This window comes from Macaca nemestrina, chromosome 16, assembly GCF_043159975.1.
Source record: "Macaca nemestrina isolate mMacNem1 chromosome 16, mMacNem.hap1, whole genome shotgun sequence".
Lineage (NCBI taxonomy): Eukaryota > Metazoa > Chordata > Mammalia > Primates > Cercopithecidae > Macaca > Macaca nemestrina.
The window spans coordinates 80,639,530-80,661,681 of NC_092140.1; the positions used below are offsets into that span (position 1 = coordinate 80,639,530).

The 22,152-nt window shown below is 37.3% G+C and overlaps 2 protein-coding genes and 1 pseudogene across 12 annotated transcripts in view; 1 reads left to right on the forward strand and 2 right to left on the reverse strand.

Moving 5' to 3' along the window:
* LOC105490669 (rubicon like autophagy enhancer) overlaps positions 1-3,323 on the forward strand; it is a 113,941-nt gene extending 110,618 nt beyond the window's left edge. For both annotated transcript variants that reach the window (XR_003020103.2, XM_071081337.1), the window contains one exon: positions 3,194-3,323. Coding sequence is in view for 1 of the 2 variants with exons in the window: in XM_071081337.1 (XP_070937438.1) it covers positions 3,194-3,234 (41 nt within the window). In the remaining variant the exon portion in view is untranslated. The remainder of the gene's footprint in view (positions 1-3,193) is intronic.
* Positions 1,811-22,152, reverse strand: part of LOC105490672 (leucine rich repeat containing 63) — a 77,848-nt gene continuing 57,506 nt past the window's right edge. For 8 of the 10 annotated variants that reach the window (XM_071081342.1, XM_011756536.2, XM_011756534.2 and 5 more), the window contains 3 exons: positions 18,364-18,447; positions 12,915-13,154; positions 1,811-3,316 (listed from right to left, as the gene is read on the reverse strand). In XM_071081342.1, the coding sequence (XP_070937443.1) occupies positions 3,103-3,316; positions 12,915-13,154; positions 18,364-18,447 (538 nt within the window). In that variant the 3' untranslated portion in view covers positions 1,811-3,102. The remainder of the gene's footprint in view (positions 3,317-12,914; positions 13,155-18,363; positions 18,448-22,152) is intronic. The other 2 variants (XM_071081343.1, XM_071081344.1) reach the window with 2 other exon arrangements.
* On the reverse strand, positions 8,246-10,052 carry LOC105490671 (protein Abitram pseudogene; annotated as a pseudogene).

Genomic DNA, 22,152 nt, shown 5'->3' on the forward strand with positions numbered 1-22,152 from the left:
TTTTTAAAAAAGAGCAATACATTATATAAATGTGTGTATATACACATACACATGTTGAGATGATTATCTCTGGCTTTCATTGGGTAGTGGTGTAGCCGAGTACCCCATTTTTAAAAGGAAAAAATGATTTTTTTTTCTTTTTCCTTTTCCCCTAGTTCCTACTTAGCTCTTTAGGAATGCAATTATAACCTTTACCTTCTCTCCATCCCATCAGGTGCGGCAAGCTTATCTATGTGTTTACTTAGAAGCTCCAGAGACCAAAACATGAAGCAAATCAGGCCCCTCTGGAACTCTCACCCACTAGGAGATTGCCTCAATTTACAACATAGCTGCCTGCCATGGTGCCAGCCAGACCACATGATAGATAAGACATCTGAAGCAAGTCACACAGACCCCACACCTCCTCCCCTCCTCCCCACCTCCCTTTAAAAGCCCTTGTCTTCTGCCCTGAAGGCTGAAGTGGTATCTCAAGGCAGGAGCCTGTACTACTTCCCCTCGGGTAGCTCTTGAATTAAGTCACTTTTTTTTTTTTTTCCACCAGACCTTGCTCTTGTTATTCAGACTCTGCAAGCAGTGGATGACTGAACCTGAGTTACAGAGGCATTGCAAGGAGGATTTTGTTTTCTTCTTAGGTTTAGTTGTATTTTCTAATATTTCTATTAAGGGAGGAGACCACCCCTCATATTGTCTTATGTCCAATTTCTGCCTCCAAAGAAAGAAGTAAAAACCAAAAGGCAGAAATGAAATCCACAGGCAGACAGCCCGGCGCCGCGCCCAGGGCCTGGTAGTTAAAGATGGACCCCTGACCTAATTGGTTCTGTTATCTACAGATTACAGACATTGTATAGAAATGCACTGTGAAAATCCCTATCTTGTTTTGTTCCGATCTAATTACCGGCACATGCAGCCCCCAGTCACATACCCCCTGCTTGCTCAATCAATCACGACCCTCTCACATGCACCCCCTTAGAGTTGTGAGCCCTTAAAAGGGACAGGAATTGCTCACTCGGGGAGCTCGGCTCTTGAGACAGAAGTCTTGCCAATGCCCCCAGCCGAAGAAACACCCTTCCTTCTTTATTTCAGTGTCTGAGTAGTTCTGTCTGCGCCTCCTCCTGCTACATTTCTTGGTTCCCTGATCCAGAAGCGAGGTGATTGGTGTCTGAGTTTTGTCTGCGGCTCGTCCTGCTACACTATAAAAAATATGTCTTACTTTCATTAAAAAATACTGTAAGTTACTTTTTTTGGAAGATCTATAAGAGATCAGTCAGATTCAAGGTTTATACTAAGCATGAAGAGATTGGGTTCTAAGTATATTTCATATTTGTCTAAGTATCTAGGTATATTTAGTTTTGAAACATCCCTCAGAATTTGTCATTTCCCTTGAAAGCTATTCTTTTTTATTTCCTATTTCAATGTGAAACTACTCAGTTAAACCAAAACCCAACATGTTTTGAATAGATAAATAAACATATTTCTTCCCCAAGAAATATTTGAGGAACAAGGGTATTAATAAGCTATATGCCACAGGGAGTTAGTATTATTTTCTTCATCTTGTTTTCTAATTATGAATATATTACATTTTAATGAATTAATTTATCATACTATAAATATCCCTTTCTGTATACATGTGTAATATGGTAGTTACTTCTTTCATTATAAATAATTTTATTCTTACACTGGAAAATACAGTGTATATTTATCAAGCAAAGCAAAGCTTACCTGATTCTGCTGAAAAATGAAACAAAGTCTCAAGGAAAAGCGTGTAAGCATCGCAATTTATTGAAATCAATAGAAAAATTATTTTGCCTGATTTATCTTTATTTAAATGATATCACTAAAAGATACACACAAACATGACATAATGTATTTTTCTGACATTAACGATAAGATAGCTGTGTAAATTTAAATCATTTCATATCACGAAATTTAATTAGCAATGATATTTGAGATTTAAGTTAACTGCGTGTAAAAGATACATGAAATAATTCTATGCCATTGTAAAGTTGTTTGTATATCAAAATGCCCTTTTATCTTTCTCTTACCAAACGTTAATTCTTAAAGGAAGTTTCACTGCATGCAAATGCTGCTTTGCAATGTTATTTTGTAAGTTGTATTTTGTTTTCCTGTCAGGCTATCACTGTAGGCCTTGGTAGATGCTGTTGCTAGCCTACGGAATCAGGCTAATGTCCAGTTTCTCAGCGTTAGGAAATGAAGTTCAAGGTAACAATTAAAGACTGTACCAGTTCTCTAAGAACCTGGGAAATTAATTTAAACAAACAATTGGGGATAGAATTAATCTTTTATTCCCCCAAACAACCTAAAATTGAGATGGTAGGCACTGGTCAGATTTCCGCAGAAATGCACAAGCATTGAGCACTTGGATGTGTGACGTTGAAGCTGTATGCAGCACAAACCCCACTGATGGCTCTGCAATGCTATCTCGTCACTTAGTATGGATGCATGAAAAGACCAGTTGTAAGATATAACCCATTTTGCAAAGGATTCTAACATTTTTCCTTTTATAGTAAACAGGCTCTTGTTATGCCCAGACTGTTTGTTCCCCAAAGAAGACCACCAGAGTCCAGAGTCAAAGCCAAGTGGCAAGGATCTTTACTACAAGTTCGAACTTGGTCCCTCCTTTACACAGTATACAAGAGGGCCCCGATCAATGTGTGCGTTTGCTTTTTATAGCCCAAAAGTTGCAGGGGAACAAAGAAATTCTTTTGGCTCCCGCGCTTTCAGTAACCTTGAACGGCTGTCTCCTTATCGGAGACTTTCCAGGTGGTGTTTGTACTGGGCTCAGGGAGTTTCGAGCCCGGGGGCTGAGGAATGTGCCCAGCTCCTTTCACTCTGAAAGAAATTTTCTAGATCTGTATTCAAATCTAAAGGCTTTACTAATCCTCCTTGAGTAATTATTCTGCAACAATTCCCTAACAATCACAAACTTTTATAAGGAGTTAGAATTACAAAGATAATTCATATGAGAAGACACTTATATCTTCCAAACAGAACCTCTACTTTCAAAGAGATGGATTACTATATGTAGACATATATGTAGTAAAAGCCAGTGAAGTTTATATATATATATGATAAATCATTGTACTATAATTCTTTTGACAACTCCACATCTAGAGCTATTCTTCTACTAGGACTACCATCTAAAATAAAACTGCTTTCCTTTATTCTTCTATAGCAAGAAGAAGAACAGACATGAAACATAACTGGAAGCTGTGATGCTCCAAAAATATCACAGGATCGGATGACACGAAAACCTTCACCAAACTTGGGACCATGACACCATTCACACCTGGATGTGCTGAAATGTAGGAAACAGCAAGTCAATATTTAATACATTTTTACTAAAGACTCTGTGCTATGCAAGACTCTAAACAGTATAAAATACAGCCCTTATCTTCATTGAGCTTACCTCCTAGATAAGTGCTACCCCTTAAGTGAAAGACTAAATGCTAAAAGACCTAAACAATACAGTAGATATATTTATAATACAATCCTAGCTTTTTAAAACAAAAAAGTATATATGCATAACAAGAAAAAACTCTAATGATAGATCCCAAATTGAAAATAGTTATTATTCTTGGGAAATGTGATCACAGGGGATTTTACGTTTCTTAATAATGTGTTTATTTTCTAATTTTTTATAATAAACATGTAATTTTTATGATACAAAATAAATATATCATTTTAAAAAAAAGGTACTATCATAACCCGGTATGGAATTAGAGTCCATAATGTATTTTTAAATGGTTAGAAATCAGTTACAAAATATTAATCCATTAGTACATTAACATTAGTACAGGAATAGACTATTCACAGAAGAAGAAAAAAATGAATGTCAAGAGAACATAGGTAAAGCTTCTCAATCTCCCTAGTAATCGGGAAATACAAAATAAATTAGCAAAGAAATACCATTTCACAACCATTAGATTATAAGAATATGTTTAAGTATTTAAACAAACTATAAAACCATTAGAAGAAAACATAGGGGAAATGCTTCAGGACATTGACCTAGGCAAAGATTTTATGGTTAAGACTTGAAAAGCTTAAGCAACAAAAATAAAAATAGACAAATGGGACTAATCTCAAATTAAACACCTTCTGCACTACTAAGGAAAAATCAACAGAATCAACAACCTACGGAATGGGAGTAAATATTTGCAAAGTATTCATCTGACAAGGCACTAATGAATATATGAGGAACTTAATTCAACAGCAGAAAAAAAAAATCTGATTTTAAAATGATCAAAGAATAGATATTTTCAAAAGAAGACATAATAAATTGGCCAATAAGTATATGAAAAAATGCTCATCACGAATATTTAGGGAAATGCAAATAAAAACCATAACAAGATATCTTACTCCAGTGGGAATGGCTATTATCAAAAAGATAAAAAGTAAAAAATGCTGGTAAAGATGCAGAAAAGAAGCAACTTTCACACACTTTCAGTGGTAAATGTAAATTAGTACAGCCGTCATAATGGAGTATGGAGGTTTCTCAAAAAACTAAAAATAAAACTAACTTACTATCCAGCAATCTCATTACTGGGTATTTATCCAAAGCAAAGAAGATCAGTATATTGAAGGGACATCTGCACCCCATATTTATTGCAGCACTATTCACAATTGCCAAGATACGGAATTGCTCTTAATGTTTACCAACAGATGAATGGATAAAGAAAATGTGGTATATACATACACTGGAATACTATTCGGCTTTAAAAAGAATAAAAGCTTGTCATTTGTGGCAACAGGGATGATCCTAGAGGACACTATGTTAAGTGAAGTAAGTCAGGCACAGAAAGGCACTCACATGTGGAAACTAAACACAAATTGAGCTCATGGAAGTAGAGTAGAATTGTGGTTATTAGAGGCTGGGAAGGGTAAGAGGAAGAGGAGGATAGGAGAGGTTAAAAATGGAAAAAAGTCACAGGTAGATAGGAGTTTTAGTGTTCTATAGCACTGTAGGTGAATATAGTTAACAATTTACTGTGTATTTTCAAAAAGCTAGAAGATTTTAAATGTTAACACAAATAATAAATAAGGTGATAGATATATTAAGCTGATTTAACATTACATACTAAATACATGTATTGAAATATCACCCTGTATGTTATAAATATGTATAATTATGTGCCAACTAAAAATAAAAGAAAAAATAAAAACAAACAAAAATTTCTATTATTCTCATGCACTAGGAAGTCAAGGTAAACTTCTGTGGAACATGAGTCCTCTGACCCCACTCTCAATGGAAGTGGATTCTCTGTCTGAGGTGATACAATGTGGGTAGAGAGACAGAGAGAGGCAGACAGCAATGATAAGTTGTACAGGACAAAAAAGACATACATAGCTGCTAATTGAGAGGGCAGCCATTGAAGTGAGAGCAGTAGCTGAGCTTAGAGTGACTTTAGTGCAAGCCCACAGGTGAGCCGCAATCCAAAGAACTCAGCAAAAGTAGGACAGTACCGAAATTTTCAGGAGTTAGAAATTCAGGATTAAAGCCAAGGGTAGACATTGGAGGATGACAGTGGTTGGGTGACAAATCCCTCCCTCACTGTTCTTATTTTTACTAATATCACAGTCGTCTATGATGAGGTTGAACCTGTAGTCATTTTTCATCCTCCCTTTCTCACTTGGCCCACATACCTAGGTATGTTAATTTTACCTCCATAATTTGTCTTGTTGCATTTCCCACCTGTTCATACCCCTGCTTATTACTCTGGATCAGTCCCTCCTTACCTGTTATGGACATGAGTGTTTTAACTGACCTCCACTCAGCTTGCCCTGCACTAGTCCATCTTTGACATACTGCCAGGTCTATTTGTACTATTTGGACTCAGTGACTCTCAAGGCCTGAAGAAGAAACTTCCAATGCATTCAGTGATCTCTCATGGACAGCTAGCTAACTCTATTTATTTCTTCTCCGTCTTTATTTTTTTATGAAATGGAGTCTTGCTCTGTCACCCAGGCTGGAGTCCAGTGGCATGATCTCAGCTCACTGCAACCTCTGCCTCCTGGGTTCAGGTGATTCTCCTGTCTCAGCCTCCCAAGTAGCTGGGATTACAGGCATGTGCCACCACGCCCAGCTAACTTCTGTATTTTCAGTAGAGACAGGGTTTTGCCATGTTGGCCAGGCTGTTCTCGAACTCCTGACCTCAGGTGATCAACCTGCCTCCACCTCCCAAAGTGTTGGGATTACAGGTGTGAGCCACCATGCCTGGCCACCACTACTCTTTTTTTTTTTTTTTTTTTGAGGCGGATTCTTACTCTGTTGCCCAGGCTGAAGTGCAGTGGCACAATCTCGGCTCACTGCAACCTCTGCCTCCTGGGTTCAAGTGATTCTCCTGCCTTAGCCTCCAGAGTAGCTGGGACTGCAGGCGCGTGCCACCACGCCAGGCTAATTTTTTGTATTTTTAGTAGAGACAGGGTTTACCACATTTGCCAGGATGGTCTCGATCTCCTGACCTCATGATCTGCCCACCTCAGCCTCCCAAAGTGCTAGGATTACAGGTGTGAGCCACCGTGCCCGGCCCACTACTCTTTATGGATGTTTTGTTCTGGCTAAATATTCATTTTTCTCTTTGTCCACATCCCTCTTTTCCCATTTTGTTTCCTCTTTCTGGAAGGTCCCTTGAACACAAGACATAGTTCCAAATTTTACTGGTCCTTCAAGACCCTTCTCAAATACTATTTCATCCCTGTATCTTTCCCCTGTGTCCCCAACTATTTGTCATTAGCTCCTCCTCCAGCTGCTTTTATTTATAATTCACTTGTATCAGTTTTTATTTACATGAAAATGAGTCCTTGTAAAATTTCCAAACAATATAGAAATATATAGAGAAAAACACAGAGATTCCTGCTTATTCTTCTCTTCAGTCACTGCAACTCCTCTCCCTAGAGTAACTAAAGCTCTTGGCTTGGGTTGCCCCCTCCAGCTCCTAGATACGTAACTGTTTCTTACATAAATGGAATCTTTCTCACGTGTGTGCTCCCTCACTCTGTATGTATGTGTCTGTGGGAATAACTTGCTTTTGTAATTTAATGAAATGTCTTGGACAACTTTCCAAGTCAAAGCATTTTTTTGACTTGGAAAGTTTAATGAAATGTCTTGAACAACTTTCCAAGTCAAAACATTTTTTTGACTTGGACAACATTTCCAAGTCAAAACTTAAGAATAAAACTTCATTCTTATTAATAGCATCATAATGTTTCATAGTATGAATATGCCGTAAGTTATTTTACCACTCTCTGACTGATGCAGTTTTAGGCTGCAGTTATAATCCCCGTATCTAACTTTGTGTTTACATGTAACTATTTCTGTAAGACAGATTCCTAAGATTTAAGGTGCTATTTTAAAGACTAAGAAACTGTCAAATTGCCTTCCAAGAAGCTTTCACCAATTTATAGTACCAACAATGATACATGATGATAGTCATATTTTCGGGCATCCAAAGCTAGCACAATATCAATCTTGTAAATTTTGATAAAATAGGTAGGTTAAAAAAAGCTTGTTGCTATTTTACATTGCAGTTTCTTGATTACTAGTGAGATTTCACATTCTTCATGTTTATTACCTATCTGTGTATTGTCATCCATGAATTTCACATTCCTATCACTTATCTACTTGTCTACGGTTTATATCTTTTCTTATTGATTTATGGAAGATATACAGTAGTGTCCTCTTATCCAAGGTGTTGCTTTCCACAGTTTCAGTTATCAACTGTGGTCCAAAAATAATAAATGAAAAATCCCATAAATAAGCAATTTGTAAGTTTTAAACTGCCCACCTGGGACAGGAATTATCTCTCTTTGTCCAATGTATCCACATTGTAGACTCTACCCATTGTTGCCCTCTGAGTTATCAAATCAACTGTTGTGGTACTGCAGTACTTGTTTAGGTAACCCTTATTTTACTTAATAATTGCCCCAAAGAGCAACAGTAGTGATACTGGCATACTGTTATAATTGTTCTACTTTATTATTAGTTATTTTATTAGTTATTAGTTATTGTTATTATTAGTTATCTTACTGTGCCTAATGTATAAACTTTTTTCTGTATAAATGTATATTTTATTTAAAAACAGGGATATTGAAATGTATTTATGTGTTACAGCCCTTACAGAAAGATGACAAGTTTTATAGTCCTTTTATTTGAAATTCAGTGTAAATCAACCTTAAACTATAAATTCATAGTTGTTGGAGGTTTTTTTTTTTTTTTTTTTTTGTTTAAATGATGTGAAAACATTTGTTCCTTTCAAAGGCTTCCATGCCTTTGCACAACATATTCTCAGTAACTTATTTGCTGGTAACTAGAGTATGTGAGACTGAGTGACTACAATATGCATATTTCAAGAATTAGCTTCCCACTGCATTATAATACATTTCCTAGGAAAGCTGTTGTATTGTTCAGAGCCTTTTCACATGTCCCTCATTTCAGCAGTCACAGTGTTGCAGTTTTACTTTGTTTCAGAGGGGAAGGCCACCTTGTTGGCATAAGGAGGGCAGAAGATATAGTCTGCACTCTGGCCTCTTCCCTACAACCTAAAAGGGAGAGGCATTGAGGCAGATGGGCTGGGACTAGACTTTTTGGTAGTCACATTATAGCAGATTGGGTAAGAAAGGTGGGTTAGGTTTTTTCAAACTTCAAACTAATAGGACAATGAGGCAAAAGCAATAACCATACTATAATGTTCAAACAGAAGTAGGTTAAAATGTAGTACAGTTATCCCTTGGTTTACATGGGGGATTCCTTCCAGGACCTTCCACATATACCCAAATCCACACATAACTCAAGTCCTGCAGTCGGTCCTCTGGAAACTGAGTATATGAAAAGTCAGCCTGCTCTATAAGTGGGTTTTGTGTTTGGTTAATGATATATTTTTGATTCGTTTATGGTTCCCTCTCACAGTTCAAACCCATGTTGTTCAAGGGTCAAATGTATTTACTGCTGGATTATGGGATAATGAGTAAATTATTTTTACTTGGCTACTTAAAACTTTCCTATATTTTCTAAATTTTCTTCAAAGAGCTTTGTTTGCTTGTTTTTAATCAGAAAAACATTCCTTGCACGCCAGTTGTTAGAGAGATGCAAGAGAACAGGGTGAGTACAAGGGCAGGCCAGATCTGGCAGGCTGAAGACAAATGGGAACCAAGGCTCATTACGAAAGCCAGAGAGGGAAAACGAAGTTCAGTGAAGCACTAGGCCTCCCCGGCGTATGGCTGTGAAGTATGCTCCACATATACTGGTTCTCCTTCTGTGGACTGATGGTTTAGGTCAGGTAACAAGAATCCGGCTTTGCTTTTTGCTCCATGTCAGTCCTCATGACGTTGATGCATGGCATTAATGCATTTTCACCATGACTTCTTCATACTGTTTTTGTGTCAGTAACCCTTCTGTTATGTTTTTACTTTCTTCAAATTTGGGTAACTCAACTGCAATGTAGCCTTCAGTGGATGGCTTTTCTTGAAGAATAGATGGCTTATGGAGAATGTTTTCAATCACTTCCATCGAACATCCTCTAACACAACTAGATACAGTATATGCTTCACCATCTGAACAGTAAATCTTACAGAGCGGTGCAAGTTCTGTTAGAAACTGTGCCCCCCGCTTACATTTCCCAGAGACCTTGTTCTGAAGTCTGCTACAGTTGGTACTGATCTGACAGGGAATGCTTTTAATTGTTTTTCCACTTTGAAGAACTGGATGAGATTCTGTCAATGTGGTAACACATATTCGGTTAGAGTGCTGTGGTATACAGTGGTCCTCACAAGATTTTCCTTTGACATCTGCTTTGTACCAGTGAATGAAGTATCGATCCACAAACAAAGGTACCACTGGCTCTGCGGTTTTGTGCTTGGTAGCCATGGTGACCTCAGGCGCCACCACCCCTATAAATTAAACTTTATCATAGATATGCATGTATAGAAAAGCACAATGTATATAAGGTTCAGTGCTACCCATGGTTTCGGGCATCCACTGGAGGTCTTGGAATGCATCTCCCAAGGATAAGGGATGACTACTCTCTCTCTCTCTCTCTTTATATATGTGTGTGTGTGTGTGTATATATATATAGTAATAATATATATATATTATTCAACTATTTTAAGCATTGCAATATCTTCTTCCAGTTAATGGCTTGTCTTTTAATTTCATTGATAGTATCTTATATTTACGTAAATATTACACTTTTGTCAAATTTATAAAACTTTGCTTTACTGTTTATATTTTTTGCATTGCGTTTAAGATATGTCTGCCTACCATGAAGTCATAGAGAGCCTTCCACACTTGCTTGTAAAAGCTTTAAAGTTTTGCTTTTCATATTTAAATCTTTAATCAAAATGGAAATGATTTTTTTGTGTGTCTGATGGTGCCATATATATAGCAGGAATCTGATTTTATTGTTTTTTCCTTGTGGATGACCAAATGTCTCAGCATCATTTATTCAAAAGTCTATTCTTTCACTACTGATCCACAGGGCTATTCTGTCAAATGTCAAGTTTTCCTACATGCATCAGAACAAAATAACTGGGTTGTTTTCTCTTCCATTGGTTGATTTGCCTTTCCTTGAACTTAATACCAACCTTTATTGCCTTCTCTAACTTTGTAGTAAGTCTTGATGTCTGGTGGGCAAGCCTCTTATGTTAGGCTTCTTTTTCAGGTTTCTTTTGGCTATTTTGGAGCCTCTGCTTTTCCACATACATTTTAGAATAAGCTTATCAAGTTCCTGAGAACATTCTATTGGCATCTTCACCAGAATTGCCTTGAATTTATAGCTCTATTTGGGAATAACATGTGTTTTTAGTACTGAATCTTATTATCCCTAAGTATCTATATCTCTTCCATTTAATTCAGCCTTCACTATTTTATAAAGATTTAGCTTTTTTTCCATAATGTTTCACACATTTTTCACTTAATATATTTATACATTAGGTTTGTTTCTTCCTATCATAAAAAGTATCCTTTAAAAATTATATTTCTAACTGTTTGATGTCTGGTTTTAGTTATATTTCTTAAACCCCGCATTTGTTATTAGGATTTCATAGAGATCATGTTTGTTTACCTACATATTTTCCAACTGCTTTTCTCACCATTCCTTCTTGCCTCTCAGAACTTGCTTCCGGAATCATTTTTCTTTTGTCGATGTACACCCTTTGCAACTTCCTTTGGTGAAAATTTATTGGGAGCAAATTCTGTTTTGGTTTATATAAAAATACCATGTTTTCTCTTGTTCTTGAAAGCTTTGCTGGGCAAAATAATATTTTTTTTCAGTCACTGGTCCACTGTTGCTGGCAGTTGATTTGTTGTTTTTTGTAAGTGATTTTTTTTTTTTTTCCTGGCTGATTTTAGGTTCTTAGAATCTTTGTTTTTGGGGTTCTTCAGTTTTGCCACAAGGTATTTTACTTAGCTTTTATAGAGCTCCTGATGATGTCTGTGAATTCACATCTTTTACTTCTAAGAATCCGTAGCCAATATCTCATTGAATAATGACTCCCACCATTCTCTCTGTTCTCACTTTCTGGTTCTGTAAGTGTATGTTAAATCTTGTCCTTTTTTCTCCATTCTCTTTACCTCCTGTCTGCATATTTACTATAATTTCTTCAGATCTCTCTTCATGTGTGTATAATCTGCTGTTTAACTCACGCATTGAGTTAATGTTAACTATTATTTTTTAGTTTCTAGAATTTCATTTTACTTAACATTTCTTTCTCATGTTTTTCTGGTCACAGTTGCAATACTAATATCCTAGGTCCTTGGAAATTAGTATCTGTTTGATTGTTTTGCTTTTTTCTTGGTGGCTTGTTTCCTCATATATTTGGAAATTTCTTTAAGCTGTGAGCTAATATTCATTTGAACATAATTTTCTGGAACATTTACAGTCTAAATGGAGGATGTTTCTCTCAAAAACATTTTTTTCTGCTGGGAGAGTTAGTTCACTGCTCTGGGACCATTAAGCCTCTTTTGGAGTCCACATTTAATTCAGGAATCTCAAATTCAGCTTCCCAAGTACCTTGTGGTGAATCCAAATCTCATGATCCCATATCTGTTTACCACACACCAGTTAGGTTATAATTCTTCAAAAAAATTACTGCCTTTGTGATTTTTCTTACTTTCTCATGTGCATTCACTAATATTGACATCTTAATACGTTAAAATCAAAACCTTCTGGGCCTAGTTCCTTTTTCATTGGTAGATTTTTAACCACTGTTCAATTTCTCCAATAGTTACTAGGCTGTTTAGGTTTCCTGCCTTTTATTGAGTCAATGTGTATAATTTATATATGCCTGGGAAGCCATTTTACTTAGGCATATAGCAAATATTTGTTAAATTAATAACCTAAGCACTGATGGCCAGTAATTCAATAAAAGTGGTCTTCTACCGTCTGAAGAAAATAAGCGACAAGCCTAAGTGGACTGTAAGGATGTGGGAGTTTAAGTCCCCTGGTCTTGAGATTAGGCAATGATTCCAATGCTGGTCATTGATACTGTGAGGGAGGTTACTCCATGCATGCCTGCTCTATTCCTGGTCTCCATGACGTCACAGTGGAGTGAAACACCTCCCAGAATAGTGTGCCTGGAGCCAAATAATTTTTTTGGAAGAATCCACTTCTATGAATTCAGAAATTCATAGAAAAGATTTATGCAACCACCATATAGACAACTAACATTTCACACTGGAGTTAAGTAACAACTTGAGAATATCACACAATGGGGTTGGATTCAGACTACATTATTATACCTGAAGAACTGGGTGGAGCAATGTGAAGAATTGTGTGTATGGTTTTGTGTGTGTCATGGAGTACGTGTGCATGTTAGTGACACTGTCATCTAAGCCTGTAATGAAGAACGTTTTAAATGCTTAAAGATATATTTTGGTTAAAAGGGCTTCAGCATTTGCTCACCAGTTTAGTAACTTCTGAACTTCTACTGGGATCTTATCATAAAATTTATGTAGTTTATTTTGGACAATGAACAAAGAAATAATTTGAGTAAGTTGTTGTGGATTATTCAAAGAATTCTCTCTCCAAAAACAAGGATGAGTGAAATTATTCTCAAACTGAATTTTTGTCAGGTTAAGCTTCAAAATTCCATGTGGGAAAAAATTCAGTTCATTCCCATCAACGGTCAGTCTTTCAAGTGATCTATAAATAAAGGACACCATACTTTAAAAGGTATTACACAATTCATAATATTAAAGTAAAATTCTGCCTCAATCGTTCTTAAAAATTGGCATCAAACCTAGTACCAATAAAACACAAGTATGAATTTAAGTATTTCTTTAGAATCAATAGAATTAATTTCTAAAGCAACTGAACCAATATAGTATTATGCAAATAAGTGCATTTGAGCGAATAGCACAGTTTAAGTATATAGTTTGGATTTTTGCAATATGTCATCACTATGGAACAAAAAATATCCACAAACATAAGACTAATCAATGTCATATTACATAAAATATAGTATAGTATGAGCCACAGAATATATTTTCATAGACAAATTAAACATCTATATATATATATATTTTCATTCAAGCCCAATCAAAATAGTGAAATTTATGCTATCAAAACATATTATGTGCTATTTTGTGCTTTAACTTTTCATTAACTGGGTCCTCTGGGTTTTTTCTGTGTCAATTACTTCTAATAACCCTTATTCTTTATTCAAACAGAGCCAACATTACTGATTTTCTTATTTTCATTTGCCTCAATGGTATTTTTGTACAGTCATGTATCTCCTTTCTAATTAGTCCTAGAAGCAGACAGAAAAGAGTCTATTCATGAGAGACCCATCAATATCAAATCGAAGGCTGGTCCAACTTGTCAAATGTATTAGAGGTGAAAAGGCTGATATATGAACTTTAGGAAACAAATTGCTGAGGGCCTCTAGATTCTCATTTACAGTCTAGTTTCACATCTTATATCCACACAGTGTAACTTATTTATGACTCCTGCTGATAACATTAAAATGTGATCAACAAGGGTATTTAAAACAATAAGGCTAGGAAGATGGCACCTCAGCTCTCTTCATCCCTCAACCAGAGTTTGACTAATTCACCTCTCATGGTCTGAAAAAGGTGAGCAAGATCCTGGACTCTGCCACAGTCCTGAGAGAGCTGGCATGGCCACCTTTTTCTTCTGCACAAATCACAAGCCTAGGGGCCAGCAGGAGAGAGTCCTACTCTGGTCTGAATGTTTCTGTCCCCTCAAAATTTAAATGTTGAAATCTTCACCTTAAGTTGATGGTATTTGGAGGTGGGGCCTTTAGGAGGTGACTAGTTCAGGGTGGGAGCCCTCGTAAGTGAGATTAGTGCCCTTATAAAAGAGACTTGAGAGACCCCTCACCCCTTCCGTCATGTGAGGTTAGAGTGAGAAGATGGCTATCTATGAGGAAGGGGGCCATCACCAGACACCACATCAGCTGGGGCCTTGATATTGGACTTCCCAGCCTGTGGGAAATAAATTTCTGGTTTTTGTAACTTCCCAGCCTATAGTATTTTGTTATGGTAGCCCAAGCTGAGAAATACAAACTCTAAGTGGACAATCACAATGAGTGTGGCACACCCTAGGCAAATGCTAGTGAAGCTTCACCACGGCTCACCAGAACAGCCATGGTGAGGCTCTCCCTGTCTGAGTTGGTCTACCTTGGAGGACATACCCGTTTAGCTGCCTCCTTCCCCTCAATGAGTTCTAAGAGAGTTAGGGGGAGGCTAAACTTTTTTTTTTTCTGTTTTGTTTTGTTTTTGAGATGGAGTCTCAATCTGTTGCCCAGGCTGGAGTGAAGTGGCCTGATCTTGGCTCACTGCAACCTCTGCCCCCTGGGTTCAAGTGATTCTCTTGCCTCAGTCTCACAAGTAGCTGGGATTACAAGCGCCCGCTACTGCCACGCCTGGCTAATTTTCATATTTTTAGTAGAGACAGGGTTTCACCATGTTGGCCAGGCTGGTCTTGAACGCCTGACCTCAGATGTATACCACCATGCCTCGCTAATTTTTTAATATTTTGTAGAGATGGGAGTCTCACTATGTTGCCCAGTCTGGTCTCAAGCTCCTGGCCTCAAGTGATCCTACCACCTCTTTTTTTCTATCTTATTAATTTTGGCATTCTATTGTACTTCCCTAATCTGTTAGTGGTTATCAGGCAATCCACCCGCCTTGGCCTCCCAGAGTGCTAGGATTACAGGTGTGAGCCACTGCACCTGGCCGCTAAACCATCCTTAAAGCTAGAATAGCTCTGTGTTGAGACAGCCTTGGCAGTTGAGCACCCTGGGGTGCAGAGAAGCTTCCTCCTGGTCCACCACTCGCTTTCTTAGCATTCTGAGTAGTGTTCTGTGACTGCCATTGGACTTGCATGGAAAAAAGAGTGGCCAGAAGAGAAAAACACATAGAATAGACAAAGCAAAGGTCCTGGGACAAGCACCTTCTGTGGAGGGATGGATAAAAAGTTGGGGAGGGGGGTAGGCAAACAAGATTCAAATACAGCACACACAGAGATGTTCTGGAACCAAAATGCATGATTTGTAAAACTAAAAAGTTGAGTGGATGAATGAAAGAAGAACATGGTCTTCATGGGGATCCAAATTAAAGTCAAAAACAAAGTAGAAGAAATATTTCAAAACAAAAAAAGAAAGAAAGAAAGAAAAACCACGAGGAAAAATCTAGTACCATGGAAGACAGATCTAGGGGATCTAACATGTAAATATAGGCATTTTAGGAAGAAAATATGAAACAGATGAGGAAATAGTTAAACATAACCAGAAAAGAGAAGTTTGAGCTGGCTGATTAAAAGAATTCACTGAATTCCAGGAAAGACAGATTTAAAAAAACACAACTTGTAAGCATAATCTAATACAATTCTGAAAAGTCAAAGATTATGGGAGAATCTTAGTCTTTCCAGTTAAGAATAAAAGTCACTTAGGGAGAAAAAAGAATCAAACTGGCATCAGGTGCCTCCCCAGCACCCTGGAAACTAGAGGAGGACACAATCATGGAGGTTACTGTGAAACACGCTGAATGCAAGCTTGTCCATTCACTCCGGACATCATTTATTTGTCAGGGTTAAAGATTCCGAGAAAAATTACCTATGGATTCCATCTGAGGAAAACACCTAAGGAAAAAAGCTAAACAGCCAATGAATCAAAAGAGACAAGGCCAGGTTCCAGGTGACATGAAAGGAGTGAAACAGCTGTAAACAATGAGTCTTGAAATACATACAGATAAATACAAAAGGAGAATGAACTAAAATGCTTGTAAGATTTAAGTGCTAAATAAACATTCTTTAATAAAAAGAGACATGATGCAAAGGAAAATACTAATGAGAATCTGAAACAAAAGTTTCTAAACTATTTCAGCAAAGCCTAGAGTTGGATAAGGGGAAGATGAGTTTGGAAAGAAAGCAGGAAAATAACAGTGTTCTAAAGGTCTCAACGAACAGCAGAAGAAGGCAGCAGTGGGGAGATAGACCATCATGGTGGGGGAAGTAGTTTTTATTTTGCCTTTATAAAACATTAAAGAAAATGTGTTTGATTATGAGTTTGGGAAAAGGAAAGATCGCCACTAACAGATTAGGGAAGTACAATAGAATGCCAAAATTAATAAGATAGAAAAAAAGGGCCGGGCCCGGTGGCTCAAGCCTGTAATCCCAGCACTTTGGGAGGCCGAGACGGGCGGATCACGAGGTCAGGAGATCGAGACTATCCTGGCTAACACAGTGAAACCCCGTCTCTACTAAAAAATAAAAAAAAAACTAGCTGGGCGAGGTGACGGGCGCCTGTAGTCCCAGGTACTCGGGGGGCTGAGGCAGGAGAATGGCGTGAACCCAGGAGGCGGAGCTTGCAGTGAGCTGAGATCTGGCCACTGCACTCCAGCCTAGGCAAGAGAGACAGACTCCGCCTCAAAAAAAAAAAAAAAAAAAAAAGAAAAAAAGAGGTGGTAGGATCACTTGAGGCCAGTAGCTTGAGACCAGACTGGGCAACGTAGTGAGACCACCATCTCTACAAAATATAAAAAAATCAGCGAGGCATTGTGGTGTACACCTGTAGTCCCAGCTATTCAGGAGGCTCAGGCAGGAGAATTGTGGGAGTCCAGGAGTTCAAGGCCATAGTGAGCTATGATCGTGCCACTGCACTCCAGCCTGGGCGACAGAGTGAGATCCTGTCTCTAAAAATTAAAAATAAAATAAATTCAAAAATTTAAAAAGAGAATAAACAGCATCCTAAAAAACTAGGTAGGAAAGGGGGAAAGTAAATAAATACTAAGTACAAAGTAAAATGAAAAGCAAAAAATTAAATATGTTGGTCATAATAAATATGAACAGGCTGAATTCTCCTACTAAAATATAGAGATTCTCACATAGGAAATTAAATAATTGATTTAAATATTTTAAAAGCAGAGGTAAAATTATCTCATTCTGCTAAATGGAAGATTACGTTCCTAGGAAACAAAATAAAATGCAGTAAAACTAAATCAGAAGAACTAACAGGAGAACTTGGTTACATACATTAGTTTTAAGTTAATATAAAGAAGTACATAGCTTTTCTCTATTCTGTGCTGAAAATAGAAACAAGTGGAAATAAGAGAAATATTACATTACATTCATAGTAACAATCACAATTATAAAACACTTAGAAAAGGTTATTAGGAAAAATATGAAGTGACTCATAAATTCTTATGAAGAACATAAAATGAGATCTGAAAAAATGAAAAAAATGTTTTAGAGTGGAAAAATTTATCATCAAAAATATACTCCCAAATTTATGAGTAAACTCTATGCAATTGCAATTAAAATTCTAACTTTGTGATTATGTGTGTTGCTGGATGTGCTAGACATTACACAAAATGATCATAAGGATTATGTTCTAAAGAGAACAGTTAAGAGACTATTATTGAAAAATAATCTCCCTACTAGTTATTAAAAATTATTCTGAAGTCACAATCAAAACAGTATGATACTGACCTATAAGGACATAGGTAAACTTCAGAGTTTTATTAATGTTAGAATTGAAGCTTTGCACAAAAATTATATTTTGTATTATTAGCATTTTGCATACATGTATTTCCTTACAAAAAATAAATGAAACATAGTAAGAGTCACAGGTACACAAAGAGACAAATGGACATAAGTAGCTTATCCATTCTGTTAAGTAGTCATCTGTACTGTTCTTTAAATCCTGAAAATGTTATGTCTTAAAAATACTGTACACCAATCATTCAAATTACATGTTTGGTAAACTTTGTACTTCACAGATTACATTTTATGGCTATTAAATAAATGAAAGGACTCAATTTTCTCCATCACAATCATTATTAAATATATAATTAAGGGGCATATAACTTTCTATGTACTTCCAAAATACCTGAGTTTCTGAATTTCATTTGGAATAAAAGTAAGTTCATTATAGGAAACATCAAGTTCTTCAAGATAAGACAAGGAAAATAACCTTAAATAGAAAGGAAAAATTAATTGTAGAAATGATTATGTATCATCACTGGAAATAAGTAAGTACTTGAGTAAGTAGGCAGGAATATAGAAACCAGATTTCTAAGATCTTGAAATTTATATCAACTTCTTTTCATTATAGATGGTGTAATTACTGTGAAAATTCCTAAGAATTACTCATCTATCCATTAAGACCAGTTTGAGATTTTTGGAGTGGACAAGGCCCTATTTAGAAAAAGTCACCTGAGAAGTTTTCATTATCACTTACTTTTTTTTTGCTTGTCGCATTAGTTTCCTAGAGATGACATAACAAATTACCATCATCTGGGTGGCTTAAAGTAACAGAAATGTATTTTCTCACAGTTCAGGGGGCCAGAAGTCCAAAATGAAGGTGTCAGCAGGGCTGGTTCCCTTCGGAGGCTCTGAGGGAGAAACTGTCCCTTGCTTCTCCCCCAGCTCCCAGTGGTTGCCTGCGACCTTTGGCATTCCATGGCTTGTGGCAGCATAATTCCAACCTCTGTCTTTGTCTTCACATGACTTTCTTATAGAGACAATAGCCATCGAATTTGGGACCCACCCTTAACCAAGTTAGTATAAGTATGACCTTATATTAACTAACTGCATCGGCAAAGACCCTATCTCCAAACAGGGTCACATTCTAAGGTTCTATATGGACATGAATTTCTGAGAGATGCTAGTCAACCCACTACAATTGCATTAAGATTTTTCTAGTAAAATACCTCTGATCTTTCTTTCCATCAAGACAGGTACTTAAAGGTGAGAACCAAAGAATACAAACAGTCTGTAAAAACATAGTTGCGCTGTCACAAGCCGTGACTCCTAGGGGATGGAAGTGGGAATTGCTTCTTGAAGACTGGAATTCAAGGCCTCAGTATCGTAGTCATCATAACCCCTAGTAAACACCCCCTTCTTTGTATGTGCTGTTCTCAAAGACTTTCTTGTTTTCCATATAAATAAAAGGTGAAAAGTTATTTGTATGATTTTTAAGGCATCATGAGCAGAATTTTTCACTAACTTCTTACTATCTTAACATGGCATATAAGGTCCTCATGATCTGGTCCCAGGCTACTTGTCTCCCATATTCCTCTGTGGTCCAGCATTTATTTGCTAAAATTCCCTGAATTAACCAGTTATTACATATCTCTAAATAACACGTAAAATTTCCCCAAGCTTGACTCTTTGATCATTGTCTTTTCATTTTTTGTCTTGGCTCAGATATCATCCAACAAACTCTTCCCAAATCCTTCAGACTGGGTGAGACGCCTCTTCTGTGCTTCTCTGCTTACCCTCTCATAGTACCCATCACATTGTGCAATAAATGTCTGCCTCCTAAAATTATGAGCTTCCAGAGGACACGGATTCAATTTTATATTTCTATATATCCAATGCCTTACACAGCGTCTAGTACATGGTAAGTGCTGAGTAAATCATAACTGAATGAAAGGAATGGTGACCCCAGTTAATTTAAAATAATTTGCTCTGAGAAGTTAATGAGATTGACTAGGAAAACAAAAGAAATGCCTTTTCAATTCAATGTTCATCTCTGACTTCTTATCATCTCGGTAAAGAAAATGTTAATACCATTTGCTCTGTCTTTCAATTCAATATCATATCATTTTCTTGCCTCAGGCAGTTTCTGGAGTCATTCCATCTTCCCGTATTTCTTTGGCTCTGGCAACCTAGTTTGGTTCCAGGCTTTCACTATGGATGACATATTCCTGCTGACTGTGAGATGTAACAGGTGTAGGCAGCACTGAGGAAGCTGAATAGGTTCTAGAGTTGAAGTTTATGTCATTTATATATGGTTTTTACAGAGAAAATCTGTTACGACACCCTCAGTTTGGTCTGATACTCTATGCCCCACCAGTACCAAATCTATCACATTTTTTAGGGTATGTAAAATTTTTTACATTTATTTCATTGCTTTATTTAGTAGCATATTATTGGCCAATGAGCTGCTTAAACTAGAGCCCTTCTGTTAGCTTGCAAGATTAGACTAGCATTAATAATTTCATGTATTATCAGCAATGACCACCACACTGATATAAGTATTTATTAAAAGCCTACTATATGGCAATTTAGAATGATCTTTTACCATACCAATATAGGATTGTTGTTTTTTACAGATTAAAAAAAATGGAAGCTGTAAGAGGTTAAGCAATTTATCCAATTTGGTATGAAATAAAATGTAGCTATCCCTTTTCATCAGATATGTGGAGGCAAGGCAATTTAATCCCCTTCTTTAATAAATAACAATATGGGGAAATAAACGTGTACAATTTCAGAATCTGCTCTTAAGACAGGGCTTTCAAGTAGGCTGTTAGGTTCTTTTTGTTCCAAGTAGTTTCTCTTTCCCAAAGAACGTACCTGCCAATTAAAGCAAATTGAGTCAAACAAGTAAGGCAAAGATTTGACTCCCTTAGTTGAAGTAGCTATTTTCTTTTTTTTTTTTTTTTTTGAGACGGAGTCTCGCTCTGTCGCCCAGGCTGGAGTGCAGTGGCTGGATCTCAGCTCACTGCAAGCTCCGCCTCCCGGGTTTACGCCATTCTCCTGCCTCAGCCTCCCGAGTAGCTGGGACTACAGGCGCCCGCCACCGCGCCCGGCTAGTTTTTTGTATTTTTTAGTAGAGACGGGGTTTCATCGTGTTAGCCAGGATGGTCTCGATCTCCTGACCTCGTGATCCGCCCGTCTCGGCCTCCCAAAGTGCTGGGATTACAGGCTTGAGCCACCGCGCCCGGCCGAAGTAGCTATTTTCTATGTCATTTTTCTCCTGCTATCCACTGAGGAAAAGATAAAGACTTTTTGTTTTAACCTTTGCCACAGTTGTTTCTGCATAACCTCAGGGCATGAGTCTAAAACCTGTCTCTGTCCTTTACTTTTCTTCACCCCACCTCCCTTTTTCTCCCTTTTTTATCTTTTATCTTTTCTACAAAAGCTTTGGGAAGAGAAAAAAAAATTTGGATTTTTGAAGTGATTCATTAGCTTCATTTTATAAGAGAGTTGAAAAGACAAATCAAAGAGCTTTTTATAGTAATAAAGTTCCAAGCATAACATGGGCGTGTCGATCCACCCGCCCCCAATAGGAGGCCCCTGTTCTTCCGCGGAAGCTGAGCTTTCCTGCCTCCATGCTGCGTCACACAGTATGCCCTAAGCAGCTCAAAGCAAAACCTTAGGAACAAAAATGTAGGCCTCAGTACATGTGTGCTTTACTCAAATAGAATTTTTTTTTCTTTATTAACTTCTAATTTGCCCTACATTGAAACAATCGTTACATAATTTCAAAAATATTGCACCTTTTATTTTATTTTAGAAATAAAGGAAAAGAGACAAATCTGTGAAAATAATTGAAGGATTTTAAAAATAATTTACGAGATTTTTTTTTTTTTTTTTTTTTTTTTTTGAGACGGATCTCACTCTGTCGCCGGGCTGGAGTGCAGCTGCGTGATCTCAGTTCACTGCAACCTCCACCTCCCCTGGTTCAAGCGATTCTCCTGCCTCAGCCTCCTGAGTAGCTGGGATGACAGGCACGTGCCACCATGCCCGGTTAATTTTTGTATTTTTAGTAGAGATGGGGTTTCACCATGTTGGCCAGGATGGTCTTGATCTTCTGACCTCGTGATTCGCCCACCCTGGCCTCCCAAAGTGCTGGGATTACATGGTGAGCCACCACGCCCAGCCAATTTAC